The following is a 14426-nucleotide window of genomic DNA, read 5'->3' on the forward strand; positions in this document are numbered from 1 at the left end:
TGCTAACAGGGGTCTCTTCACAGTCCAGAACGGATGCTGGGGAAACGCACAGTACCACATACTGTAGAGCCATGACTACATGGACCTCTCTTCCACATCAAGTAACTCAAGCGAGCAGTAAAATCTGATTTAAAAAAACAAACAAACATATAAAACACCTCACGGCAGCACAACGCGGACTATGAAGAGACACAGACACACACACACACACACACACACACGCATATGCACACACATTGTAATATTGTAGGTTTGTAAATGTAATGTTGTGAATTTGTGGTTGTAGAGTAGTAATGTGGTGATGTCTTGCATATGATGTATTGTTTGTTTGTGATGTAGGATGTTGCGTTATGTTATATAATTGTTTTAATCCTGTTTGGACCCCAGGAAGAGTATCTGTTGCCTTGGCAGTATCTAATGGGGATCCTAAAAAATTAAAATTAGGAGGAAAGGGGGTTCAGTGGACGATGTCAGCTTAGTAACATTTTTTAAAAAAATGTTTGGAATGTATATTGTAGCCAAACACATTTTTTGGTTTGAGTGTTTGCGAGATATGAGTGCAGACGGCCGTCACGCTATCTGACGTGAGACAATGAGTTAACATATAATGTGTTTAGACAGAGAGGAAGAGGCAAAGCGAGAGGCTTTACTCCAGTCAAAATCTGTCCACGATAAGCAGACCAATAAGCAGATCGCCTGCCTTTTCCGCCTTTGGGACAATGACTCCGATTGTTAGGGCGGCTCGAGACGAGACGATCTCGTCATTATATACCGTATCTTTGGTTTACATCAAGTGATCGCTGGAGACCAGCTGTTTGCAGTACTATTTGTCAAACAAACATCCAGCATATTTGCATTGTGTTTTGTTTGCACTGTTTGGCCCCGGAGCGTGAGGGGCTTTTTGCCATATACTGTATGTTGCCAGTCCCTCTCACAACTTACTCTGCTATTTTGAAGTCTGGTTGCCATATCTGTTTGGACTGATATCACCTCCTAGAATTTTAGTGACATGACTTCAATGTAAGGTTAATAGCTAAAGCACAAACCAGACTGGCTTCCAGGTACTGTATTTGATAGCCACTTTGTGGATCTAACCCTGTTGTATGTGTCACTGTTCCCAGACCTGTCCCCCCAGCAGAGCTGCTGGGCTATGAGGAGAGGGGAGGTCCTCTAGGCTGTGCCCAGGTCAGACTGGGCCTGAAGTACGAGGTGAAAGACAAGCGTTTCACAGTGTTAGTCATGCAGCTCTCCAACTGCAGCGCCCTCACCCCGCTGCCCAACCACAAAATGTATGTAGCAAAGTTATCTTTTGTCTTTGCTTTAGGAGTGAATGACTGTCATTACTTGTTAGGTTATGTGAAACAAACACCTCTCAGATGACTGTCTGAGCATACAGTGCATTTTCCACATTTGATTGTTACAGCCTTATTCTCATCAATCTACACACACACAACCCTATAATGACAAAGCAATAACATGTTTTTAGAAATTAACAAAAAAAACGATCACATTTACGTAAGTATTCAGATCCTTTACTTAGTCATTTGAAGCACCTTTAACAGTGATTACAGCCTCAAGTCTTCTTGGGTATGACGCCATAAGCTTGGCATGCCTGTATATGGGGAGTTTCTCCCATTCTGCTCTGCAGATCAAATCAAAATCAAATCAAATGTATTTATATAGCCCTTCTTACATCAGCTGATATCTCAAAGTGCTGTACAGAAACCCAGCCTAAAACTCCAAACATCAAGCAATGCAGGTGTAGAAGCATGGTGGCTAGGAAGAACTCTGTAGAAAGGCCAAAACCTAGGAAGAAACCTAGAGAGGAACCAGGCTATGAGGGGTGGCCAGTCCTCTTCTGGCTGTGCCGCGTGGAGATTATAACAGAACATGGCCCAGATGTTCAAATGTTCATAAATGACCAGCATGGTCAAATAATAATAATCTCAGTAGTTGTTGAGGGTGCAGCAAGTCAGCATAGCAGATCCTCTCAAGCTCTGTCAGGTTGGAAGTGGAGCGTCGCTACACAGCTATTTTCAGGTCTCTCCAGGAGAGCTGTTCGATCGGTTTCAAATCCAGGCTCTGGCCTGGCCACTCAAGGACATTCAGAGACTTATCCCCAAACCACATTGTCTTGACTGTTGGAAGGTGAACCTTTGCTCAGGTCCTGAGCACTCTGGAGCAGGTTTCCATCAAGGATCTCTCTGTAATTTGCTCCGTTAATCTTTGCCTCGATCCTAACTAGTTTTCCTGTCCCTGCTGCTGAAAAACATCCTCACAGCGTGATTCTGCCACCACCATGCTTCACCATAGGGATGGTGACCGGTTTCCTCCAGATGTGACGCTTGGCATTCAGGCTAAAGAGTTCAATCTTGGTTTCATCAGACCAGACACTCTTGTTTCTCATGGTCTGCCTAAAGACACCTAAAGGACTCTCAAACTCCAAGCGGGCTGTCATGTGCCTTTTTAATGAGAGTGGTTCCGTCTGTCCACTCTACCATAAATGCCTGATTTGGTGGAGTGCTGCAGAGGTGGTTGTCCTTCTGTAAGGTTCTACCATCTCCACAGAGTAACTCTGGAGCTCTTGTCAGTGTGAAAATCAGGTTCTTGGTCACCTCCCTGACCAAGGCCCTTCTCCCCCGATTGCTCAGTTTGGCCAGGTGGCCACCTCTAGGAAGAGTCTTGGTGGTTCCAAACTTATTCCATTTAAGTATGATGGAGGCCAGTGTGTTCTTGGGGACCTTCAATGCTGAAGAAATGCTTTGTGGTACCTCTCCCCAGATCTGTGCCACGAACACAATCCTGTCTCGGAGCTCTACGGACAATTTGTTCGACCTCATGGCCTGGTTTTTGCTCTGACATACACTGTCAACGGAGACCTTTTTATAGACAGGTGTGTGCTTTTCATGTCCAATCAATTGAATTTACCACAGGTGGACTCCAATCATGTTGTAGAAACATCTCAAGGATGATCAATGGACACAGGATGCACTGGCGCTCAATTTCGAGTCTCGTGGCAAAGGGTCTGAATACTTATGTGAATAAGGTTTTTCAGTTTTTATTTGCTAAAGTTTCTTATCCTGTTTTTGCTTTGTCATTATGGGGTATTGTGTGAAGGTTGATGAGGAAAAGGTTTTATTTAATCCATTTTAGAATAAGGCTGTAATTGAACAAAATGTGGAGAACGTCTAGGGGGCTGAATACTTCCGAATGCACTGTATGCTGTCTGTCCCACTCTTCTCATTTAAGTCGGTGTGTTTGTATTGAAAGTACTGTGTCATTTGTTCTTCACGGTACACTCAACTGTGTGCACATTGTCTAGATGTTTAACTGTGCTTCCTTTCCGTAGGTACATCCGTGTGGCTGTCCTCCCCTGCTCTGAGACCACCCGCTGCCTTTTCCGGACGCGTGGCTCTCTCCCCCAGGACGCCGTGGAGGTCAACGAAGTCTTCGGCATCCAGATGGCCCACAATGTTCTGCGGCAGAAGACCCTGAGGGTGGACGTGTGCCACACAAGCCCATCTGGCCGCGAGGAGTGTCTGGTGAGTTTAACGACACACATTTTGTAAGTTGGCGTCAACAAAACAAATGGTCCTTAACCTCTTGCTTCTACTTGGGACGCTTGCGTCCCAACTAGAGCTCTGGAAATGCAAATGCACTACGCTAAATGCTAATAGTATTAGTTAAAACTCAAAAGTTCATTAAAATACACATGCAGGGTATCAAATTAAAGCTACACTCGTTGTGAATCCAGGCAACAAGTCAGATTTTTAAAATGCTTTTCGGCGACAGCATGAGAAGCTATTATCTGATAGCATGCACCAATACACTACAACACAAAAGCACAGCAGGGGACGTAAACAAAATAATTAGCATTTCGGCGTTACACAAACCGCACAATAAAATAGAAAACAGTCATTACCTTTCACCATCTTCTTTGTTGCACTGCACTCCTAGATGTCCCATAAACACTATTGGGTCTTTATTTCGATTAAATCGGGCCATATAAAGCCAAGATATCGTTATATGTAGACTGTGTGATAAACGAAAAAAACAGCGATTTCACAATGTAACGTCATTTTTTTTAATTCAAAAAGTAGACGATAAACTTTCACAAAACACTTCGAAATACGTTTGTAATGCTACTTTAGGTATTAGTAAACGTTAATAAGCGATAAAAATCATCCGTAGGCGATGTAAAAATCATTAGCTGTCGTCCTGGAAAAAATTTCACGAGAGAGCTCTTCCAGAATGATCTGGGCGGAGACTGGAGGTAAGTGGTGCCCCTGTTTCGGTTCAACCAAGAATCAAAGATGATTCAATTCACAAGACTCTAGACAACATGGGGATGCTGTGGGAGTTGAATGCTCGGTCTTATCTAATTCGGCTCACTGTTAACAATTGCTGGAAGTGGCGCAAGGATATTTATTTCCATTTTCTGTGATCAGGTTTTCCTGCGCTTTCCGATGTAACGCACGTTATGTTATAGCCACAGTCGTGATTTAACCAGTTTTAAAAACGTCCGAGGGTTTCCTATCCACACATTCTAACCATATGAACGTACTATATTCCTGGCATGAGTAGCAGGGCGCTGAAATGTTGCGCGATTTTTAACAAAATGTTCAAAAAAGTAGAGGGTAGGAGCAACTGGTTAACACCAGCACACCCATATACAGTAGAAACACTGCCACCCACGGTGGTGTATTTGCAATGTGTACATCAAAATCCCAATGTATACCTTTTTAAGCTTCCACACCTGTTGTTATTGAATCACATGACAGTGGTGTATTGCCATAAGTGAGCATAAGTGGATTTTTGTCCCTCTGACACTCCGTACTGTGTCTCATGCATGAAGTCTGTTACATCAGTGTATAACATCCTTCTGTAAACCACCTTTTAACTCTTATAATGTCTCCCTGCTTCTCCCTCCTCTCCTCTGGGCAGGCTGGTTCTCAGATAAGCCTGGCTGATGTCAACACCTCTGGGGAGAGATGTGTCATGTGCTACAACCTCCTGAGCTACTCCTTCATGCCCCAAATCAATAGCAAGGACAAAGAGACCGGGACAGCTACACAGTCTGAAAGGGTAACATAGACCTTCATTCGTCATGTATAACAATAGGCTGCATTTCAAAATGAACTGGCTCTGTTGTTTTAAATCTGTATGTAGACGTGTTACATAAGTGTTCTTTCATTTATTAACATACTGTATGTATCTTATGAATGCATGTAATAGATGAGTAACTGTGTGTGTGTTTGTGGTGTGTTCCAGAGCTCTGTCCCTACCACAGAGAGAGTAGCAGGCAGTCTGGAGGGTGCACCAGAGGAGGATGAATGGTGAGCTCTCCCTACGTTAACAACAGCACCTTTATGCCTTTATTCTCCCATCTTCTCGTCTGTCCTCCTCCCCCTTTCAACCTCTATGGAGGACAGGCCATTCTTCCATTCTTGTCACACACACACACACACATCCGGAATCCCACCCTGCAGGTTCAAAACCACAATGACAGTGCTTGAATTTCTGATACACTCCCCCCTTTTCCCCCTCTCCCATCTATCTCTCCCGTGGGAATAAGCTAAGACGTTAAGTGGCGATCTCGAAAGCCCAGTGGCGTACTAACCACCTCTCCACTCCCACACCCCCTCACAGGTAGAATCCGATAGATGAATAACTCACAGGTTTCTCCCTCACTGTCCATCTGATAGTGTTTCAACCCTCCACAGGCACAGTGAAGTGCTGGAAGGAGATGTATTTGAAGACGAGGGAGACAACCATGTAGAGGGGCCTGAAGAGGAGGAGTTGTATCCCGAGAGCAGTCAATGGGAGGGAGAGAAGGTGGCGGCCAAACCTACTCAAACAGGAACTATGACTGAGAGGGTAAGTGGGGGCTCTAACTATACAATATGCATAAATGAATGCTATTTCATTTGACATGAATTAATTTGTTTTTAATTACAGAGGATGTTAATGGGATGTATTTGAGTAAAAACATGTTTAATTTGGTTCAAACTCAACAGTTCGACAAACTCCTTAATATGCAGACTCAAAACGTGCTCAACAGTTCTAAGACATGACTGTGAATGGCATGATCACAGTTGTAACTGAACAAAACAGTAAATCTGTAAGCCAAGCTTGACTCTGTGAAATGACTGATCTCGTGCTCTGTCCCCAGGTGAACAAGGAGACCAGTACCGGCCTCAACCACCACCATGCCGCCTCCTCGGTGGTCCGGCCCAAGGAGCATCGACTCCGCGATGTTCCCCAGCAGAACCCCTTTATCCGGGGAAACACCATAATCCGCTCCAAGACCTTCTCCCCTGGGCCCCAGAGCCAGTACATCTGTCGCGTGAGCAAACATACTCCTCATGGACATATTTAGTACCTATCTAGAATATGCTAGGGCATATCTATTATAGATTTACATTAGTACATACTGTATCTACTCTCAAATTTAGTAAAAGGCATAGCCTAATTTAATTTTTTTTAACTTATTATACACTACATGACCAAAAGTATGTGGACACCTGCTTGTCAGACATCTCATTACAAAATCATGGGCATTAATATGGAGTTGGTCCCCCCTGTGCTGCTATAACAGCCTCCACTCTTCTGGGAAGGCTTTCCACTAGATGTTGGAACATTGCTGCGGGGACTTGCTCCTATTCAGCCATGAGCATTAGTGAGGTTGGGCACTGATGTTGGGCGATTAGGCCTGGCTCACAGTCCGCATTCCAATTCATCCCAAAGATGGGGTTGAGGTCAGGGCTCTGTGCAGGCCAGTCAATTTTTTCCACACCAATATCGACAAACCATTTCAGTATGGACCTCGCTTTGCGCACGGGGGTATTGTCATGCTGAAACAGGAAAGGGCTTTCCCCATACTGTTGCCACAAAGATGGATGCACATAATTGTCTATAATGTCATTGTGTGCTGTAGCATTAAGATTTCCCTTCACTGGAACTAAGGGGCCTAGCCCGAACCATGAAAAACAGCCTCTGACCATTATTCCTCCTCCGCCAAACTTTACAGTTGGCACTAGGCATTGGGGCAGGTAGCGTTCGCCTGGCATCCACCAAAGCCAGATTCGTTCGTTGGACTTCCAAATGGTGAAGTGTGATTCATCACTCGAGAGATCACGTTTCCACTGCTCCAGAATCCAATGGCGGCGAGCTGTACACCACTCCAGCCAACGCTTGGCATTGCACATGGTGATTTTAGGCTTGTGTGCGGCTGCTCGGCCATGGAAACCCATTTAATCAAGCTCCCGGTGTACAGTCCTTGTGCTGACTTTGCTTCCAGAGGCAGTTTGGAACTCGGTGGTGAGTGTTGCAACCAAGGATAGGTGATTTTTACGTGCTTCAGCACTCAGTAGTCCTGTTCTGTGAGCTTGTGTGGCCTACCACTTCGCGAATGAGCCGTTGTTGCTCCTAGATGTTTCCACTTTACAATAACAGCACTTAAAATTGACCCGGGCAGCTTTAGCAGGGCAGACATTTGACGAACTGACTTGCTGGAAAGGTGACGGTGTCACGTTGCAAGTCACTGAGCTCTTCGGTAAGGCCATTCTACTGTCAATGTTTGTGTATGGAGATTGCATGGCTGAAATAGCCGAATCCACTCATTTGAAGGAGTGTCTACATACTTTTGTGTATACAGTGTAAGTTGATCTGGTTAAGATTAAAAAATACAGTTCACTTTGACTACTGTTGATTTTAGCTTTGCAATGCATCTTTAACCCAACAAAAGCTGTTATTTTTGCTGTTCTCGTTCTAACTTTCTTAATTTTGTTGGTTTTTGCTTTTCTACTATGTGAACATCAGATTAACCGCAGTGACAGCGACAGCTCCACTCTGTCTAAGAAGTCTCCATTCGTCAGGAATGCATCGGAGAGACGCAGCATGCGCATGAAAAAGGTAGAAACTACCCACTTAGATCGTATCCATCCGGTCATTGATCCTCATTCTATATTTCTACGTCGTATAAATACCCACTTCATCATATCGATCATTCTATATTACTATTATATAAACCACTCACTTCGTACCTATCCTACCATGGTGATACTTTCTAGCATTCTATATTTCTATGCTATATATACCCATTTAACTTTAATTTTCTGTCTGTTTGCCAAGGTTCTCAGTATAACAAGCACGTTTTCTTTTTCACTCTCTATTTATTCCAGTGCTTTGCTCTGTTCTCACTGTTCTGGCTATTGACAGTCTAATAGTGCAGTCAAGTCTCAAGCTGTGGCCACATTATTAGATACACTCAGACGTTCATTTACGTTTATGGTTCCATAAACCAGAGGCTCAGCCTTCAGTAAAAGTGAGTCTTAATATTTAATGGCTGGTTGAATTGTTAATGTGGCCTGACATTCTCTGGCCTCTATTAATACTGGGACAAGGAGTGATCTATGTCCAGGACAGATCTGTCTGTCTGCTAGGAGAGGAAAGGGGAGGGGGCCACTGGGAAATAGCTGCTCTGTCTCCTTGTACCTTCCTATGTGTGTTAGGAAGAGAAAGATGTGTGTTTATGTCTGAGAGTGTAATGTATCAATCATAAACTCACCGTTTCCATCTTTCTCTCTCTCCTCTCCTCCCCCCCAGCCCCCGGTGCCAGTGCGGGGCCTGGACGGGCTGCTGCGGACCAGTCTGGACTTGGAGCTGGACCTGCAGGTGTCCAGGACTCGTCACACGCGGCTGTCCCAGGAGCTTCGAGTCCTCAGGGAGCTGAAGGAGCAGCTGGAGAGAGCCCGGCAGCAGGGCACCAGAGACCTCCCCACCTGGGTGCAGGACGACGAGCGCTTCCGTCTGCTTCTCAGACAGGCTGAGAAACAGGTGGGAGAGGGAGAGATACTGACCCCCGCAACAATCGGTCTGTCACCAATACGTTTTCGGGTGGTTCTAGAATTGCAACCTCTCGTGCAGTAGTGCACTATACTGGGATAGGTTACCTTTTCAGACAGACTTTGAGACCAGTAGGAGTCTCTCACCTAGTAGTTATATAAACTCAGCAAAAAAAGAAACGTCCTCTCACTGTCAACTGCGTTTATTTTCAGCAAACTTAACATGTGTAAATATTTGTATGAACATAACAAGATTCAACAACTGAGGCATAAACTGAACAAGTTCCACAGACATGTGACTAACATAAATTGAATAATGTGTCCCTGAATAAAAGGGGGTGGTCAAAATCAAAAATAACAGTCAGTATCTGGTGTGGCCACCAGCTGTATTCAGTACTATTACCTGTTGCGGACAGTCTGAGCACTGATGGAGGGATTGTGCGTTCCTTGTGTAACTCGGGCAGTTGTTGTTGCCATCCTGTCCCTGTCCCGCAGGTGTGATGTACCGTTGTTACACGTGGTCTTGTCACTGCGAAGACGATCAGCTGTGGTTGAAATGCTGTTCTAGCTGTTGAATGGCCATGAGGAGTTGTTTAAGCCTATTCCAGCTTCTCTCTAAGCATCTGTGTGGTGTGGTGTTGTCTGCAGACCCGTGAGGAGCAGCTGCAGGAGCAGAGGGTGGAGAAGATGATGCGCGCTGCGGCCAAGGACGTCCACAAGATCCGAGGCCAGAGCAGGAAAGAGGTGCCAGAGGTCCAGTCCTTCAGGTCAGTACAGTAGAATACATTACAGAACAGCAACAGTGCAGTGTAACATACCTCTCCCGTAAGAGAAGTTGATCCATTAAGCCATATCTCGTTCCCCATGTATTGGATGAATGTCAATGTTTAAATTTGTTTATAGCTTCTCTCACCAGGTCTCATTAGGTCCAGTTGAATGAAGCACAATTTGTGGTCCATTCCATTTGTATGCCAGTTAGTCTAGGAATGTAAGATGATAGGGAATTTTGAGTGGGGAAAATGGCTGTGATGTGGACTGGGATTGATTGACCCTGGCTCTGAAGTGACTGAAAGAAGTTTGCCTCAGTGAACACGTAGTCAGTGCTTGACTTGGACTGAAATAGGGCCGGTAATCATGTTGGGTACCGGTAATACTTATGTTTAGGTGCAGGAGCTCCACAATACTTTTGAGATGATATTCTATAAGGGAGCTCAAGCAGTAGAACATTTGAGGTGCCAGTACTCAGCCCCGGTAAGCTCCTGCCTAAGTCAAGCACTGCACATAGCCCACCATTCAAAATAAAAATCTGTTCTGTTCACCGTATAGAAGGGGAGGTTTGTTGTGTTTTTAGGCTCATGTGAAGATGGAAACTCTTCTGATTTCAGAGAGAAGATGGCCTTCTTCACTCGTGCAAAGATCAACATCCCCGATCTGCCTGCCGACGACGTGTAGCGCATTTCAAGTATTCCACAGTCTGAACTGCTGTTTCCAAGGAGATGACTCTGACACAGACTTCTGGTGGTAAAATGAAGAATGGAGAATAATAATGTATAGAAAAACTGTCACATTTTTTGAACTTTTTTTAGTTTTTATCTCAGTTGCTCATCTGTACAGTTTGTTATTATCACCTAGCAACATGCATTCTTTTTATTTTCTCCACTCTGTAGCATTATTTTACTGTTACTAATAAGTGGATGTTGGTAGCTACCTTTACATGTTTTACTGTAAAATCGTCATTCCAATACCACACCGGTGCTTTCTGTGTGAAATATGAAAAGATAGAGACGACAAATGCTGTTATTTTCATTAGCCAGGACCGCTTACTCGCTGTAATCTAAGATGTGAATATAGACCCACAGAGGTACTTTACTTCAACATGATTTATAGCACAACACATCTACAAAATCAACATTCTGATTGAATGATGGTGTACTTTGATTGACCGGATGAGTGGTTGGTTGTACAGTATATTGTAACCGGCTGTCTGTCCCTAGTGGCATTGTGTTGTCTTATTACTGCACACTGTCTACTGTGTATGTATTACCAGTCAGGTCATCTATACTGTACATGGCTCTTGTAGTGACTCTCACTGGTGCACACACTATCTCTCAGCATTGTGTAAGAACTGCACTAACTCTCTAATACTCAGGTAGTTTATCGGATAGTTTGTGCACTTTTAAAATAGGAATCTAAAAAAGAGTGAAGGGGTTGAAGAAGTGGGAGGAGTGCTCTTCTCTGGGCAGGATTGATTGTTGAATCACCGTTTAACAAAGCACATTATGATTGTGAAACAAAAGAAGTGCATTTTATGAAGGTCATTAATTTGCATTTGATGAAGATCATTGCTGACGATAAACTCCACATTTATTGTATGAGTCAAAACCCAAGTGAAGTGATCCAAAAATCATGGAGCAACTGAGAACTCCCAAGTATACTGAACAAAAATATAAATGCAACAACAGGGTGCTGAGATGGGTGGGCCCAGGACTACCCACTTGGGAACCAGGCCCAGCCAATCAGAATGAGTTTATTACAGACTGAAATACACCTCAGTTTCATCAGCTGTCTGACTGGCTGGTCTCAGATGATCCCGCAGGTGAAGGAGCCGGATGTGGAGGTCCTGGGCTGACGTGGTCACATGTGGTTGTGAGGCCGGTTGGGAAAACTGCGAAATTCTCTAGAACGACGGAGGCGGCTTATGGTAGGAAATTCTGACAACAGCTCTGGTGGACATTCCTGCAGTCAGCATGCATATTGCACACCCCCTCAACTTGAGACATATGTGGCATTGTGTTTTGTGTGACAAAACTGCACATTTTAGTGGCCTTTTATTGTACCCAGCACAAGGTGCACCTTTGTAATGATCAGGCTGTTTAACCAGCTTCTTGATATGCTACACCTGTCAGGTGGATGGATTATCGTGGCAAAGGAGAGCTACTGCATGGCGAGTTGTCACATCAATGACCACAGGAGTTGGCAAGACGGCACTAACAGGTCTGGAACCAGGCTACACTACTAGTACCATATGGAGCTGCTTAAACCAGCCATGTTGCCCTCTCTCTCTGTTAGGAGACCTCACAAAGTCCTACACGGTGCCTTGCAAAACTGGCTTTCAACACTGCTCTCGATGTGGTAGTGTCGGGAGCACATATCTGGCTCTGTGTAGCGAATGATCACATCTGTCATCTTCAGAGGCGACTCGTAGTGTCTGTTTAATGAAATGTGATGAAGTGAAACGTGTTAGTGGATCAACAGGCAGTACAGGGAGAAATGAGAGCTGTTTATAACTAGGCCACTGGAAACTACAGGGTGGGTGATCTAGATTAGATCAGAACAGTCAGCTTGCTACTCACATTCCCTGTAAACACTTGGATGGCATTTGAGATGATAGAGATGTGTTGGATGAGAGTTTGGAGGGGTGATCATAAGGGGATATATATATTGGCAAGGGCCCCTGTTCACATATTCAATGCAGATGCAAATGTCTGTGGAGTGTTTTGGATTTAGCTTTTTAACAAATCCTACTCACACAGGCCTTTTTTTGGTGTTGACCAAGTATGATTGTGATACCAATTATAAATGGCCTGAATTACATTCTACTCATATTGGAGAAGCCAGAACTGCAACCTTATTTTCTACAGAAACATAGCTAGCTTCTTTCCCTCTCAATGGAAAACTGTTGAACACCATACATACGTAGCACCCTAAGACCTGATGTAGTCAGAGACGATATAAAGCTCAATTCAACTCTTGGCTAATACCACTGTGGTAATGTAGAGATTTGCCCAATCCACAACAGGCTGGATGACAATGAAACAAACAGGTTCATGCTAATTGTATTTGGCCATAGAATGACCACAATGACTCTAAAGGTGGAGAGGAGTCAGTGGAATGAATCACATTCCCTTCCTCAGCTGAATGGTCCTCCAATGAAGTCACTTTCAGTGTTGACGACACCAGAGTGGCCCAGCAACTGAATTTATGTAATAGCACATGACCTTTGTTGGACTTGAATGGGCATGAATTGGCTCTAACGTTCTGCAAATGATGAGCAGAACTCACTGGTGTCCAGTGTCCCACCCCAGTTGACATTGCCTTTGTAGTTTGATGAATACATTGCATGTTTCATACTCTGTGAATAAAATGATACACTGATTTGAACATCAGAAAGGATTTTTCTACTCTACCCCATACTAATAATGTTAGATTAGATCGTGTTTCATTCCTACTCTACTTTTTTTAATCTACCCTTTCCTTACTGGTTGTCTTTTGCCTTGATGTGCACTATTTTCATGAACTTGACATGTGAGCTTTAGCTAGTGATAAAGAATGTTTCTTGGGTTATTGTGATACTCCTGTCTTTTATCGCTAAGTTGTAATTTTGTTTTCTCAATTTCACTTCTGTTAAATGGTGTAGGCAGTCACACAGGCACACACCGTCTTAGTCACCCAACTGGATATAATATGGGTTACTTTCTTGCGCACTCTCTAGGTTAGTGTGATATCTTTATAACCTCTTTGTCATACACAATTAGCTAGACACCCCTTGCAAGTTGAATACAAACACACAGTTTAATTTAGTTAAATATAATGTTACAAATATGTTGTTTTTTCTCCTTTGGACCATTTCCATTTTTTTAGAATATTAAACTGTACAATGTTGCACTTCACTACTGTAAAGGAAAGCCACTGTTGACGGCACAACAATCTATTCTACTGGAATCGGACATGAACTGTATACTGTGAATGGATCCTTTGGAGAGTGCTGTTTTTAGATTAAATCTGATTTTAACTGGAGTTGAAAATGTGGTCACCATCCAAGAAGAGAACACTACTTTTTGTTGCCTAAAATAATGTGTATGGTTTGCAGTTGAATGTGAACTGTTTACTTAAAAATAAATCGCAATTTACTCCCGTGTAGAGAGAGGGAACAGAGGTCTTACATTAGGACTTCTGATTGGATTACACTATGTCTGGATGGAACAGTACTATGTGATTAACTGAAGCTAGTCACGATTGACTAAAGGCTCAAATGTACTTTTCTATAACACCACCCGGCATATATATTGTAGAGCAGTCCATTTCATCAGAAACAAATTATGTAGTAGGTCTTGCTTCGAGTAATCAAAAAATCATGTCAGAAACTGTCTTGTAGGTTGTGATATATAATTCTTGTTTTGAAGTTCAAGTGCATTTTTGTTATTTGCTCTGTTGTATTAAGGATGGCAATGATACTGGTATGTGTATAGAGATTGTTTGAGAAATACAGCATGTATTTATTGCACTTTGTGATTTGGGTGTGCTGTTTTGTTTCCTTTCTCATAAGACTCCTGAAAGCTGTGAATTTTATTATGGACACTACTGTCAACCAGATTTGTAAATATTTCACCAGCACAAAAAAAAATGTTTTGTAGTTTCACAAATAAAAATAAGTTCTTTTGTTCTACTATTGCCTGTGCTTTGCCCTCTTTTGTGTATCTGTGGTGTATTTAATGTCAATGAAACGCGTTTGCAGAGCACTGAATTTTGACAAACGCTTTGACAAAAAACATAAGCGGCAATAAGTAGCAATAAAATTTA

The 14426-nt window shown here is 43.3% G+C and overlaps 1 protein-coding gene across 1 annotated transcript in view; it reads left to right on the forward strand.

Moving 5' to 3' along the window:
* Positions 1–14292, forward strand: part of wwc1 (WW and C2 domain containing 1) — a 45106-nt gene extending 30814 nt beyond the window's left edge. Inside the window, exons 13-22 of the mRNA XM_029627630.2 lie at positions 1122–1289; positions 3350–3542; positions 4945–5085; positions 5272–5336; positions 5724–5877; positions 6173–6346; positions 7822–7914; positions 8608–8838; positions 9495–9613; positions 10232–14292. Of these exons, the coding sequence (XP_029483490.1) occupies positions 1122–1289; positions 3350–3542; positions 4945–5085; positions 5272–5336; positions 5724–5877; positions 6173–6346; positions 7822–7914; positions 8608–8838; positions 9495–9613; positions 10232–10298 (1405 nt within the window). The 3' untranslated portion in view covers positions 10299–14292. The remainder of the gene's footprint in view (positions 1–1121; positions 1290–3349; positions 3543–4944; positions 5086–5271; positions 5337–5723; positions 5878–6172; positions 6347–7821; positions 7915–8607; positions 8839–9494; positions 9614–10231) is intronic.
* The last annotated feature ends 134 nt before the right edge of the window (positions 14293–14426 follow it).

This window comes from Oncorhynchus nerka, linkage group LG22, assembly GCF_034236695.1.
Source record: "Oncorhynchus nerka isolate Pitt River linkage group LG22, Oner_Uvic_2.0, whole genome shotgun sequence".
NCBI classification, from domain to species: Eukaryota; Metazoa; Chordata; class Actinopteri; order Salmoniformes; family Salmonidae; genus Oncorhynchus; species Oncorhynchus nerka.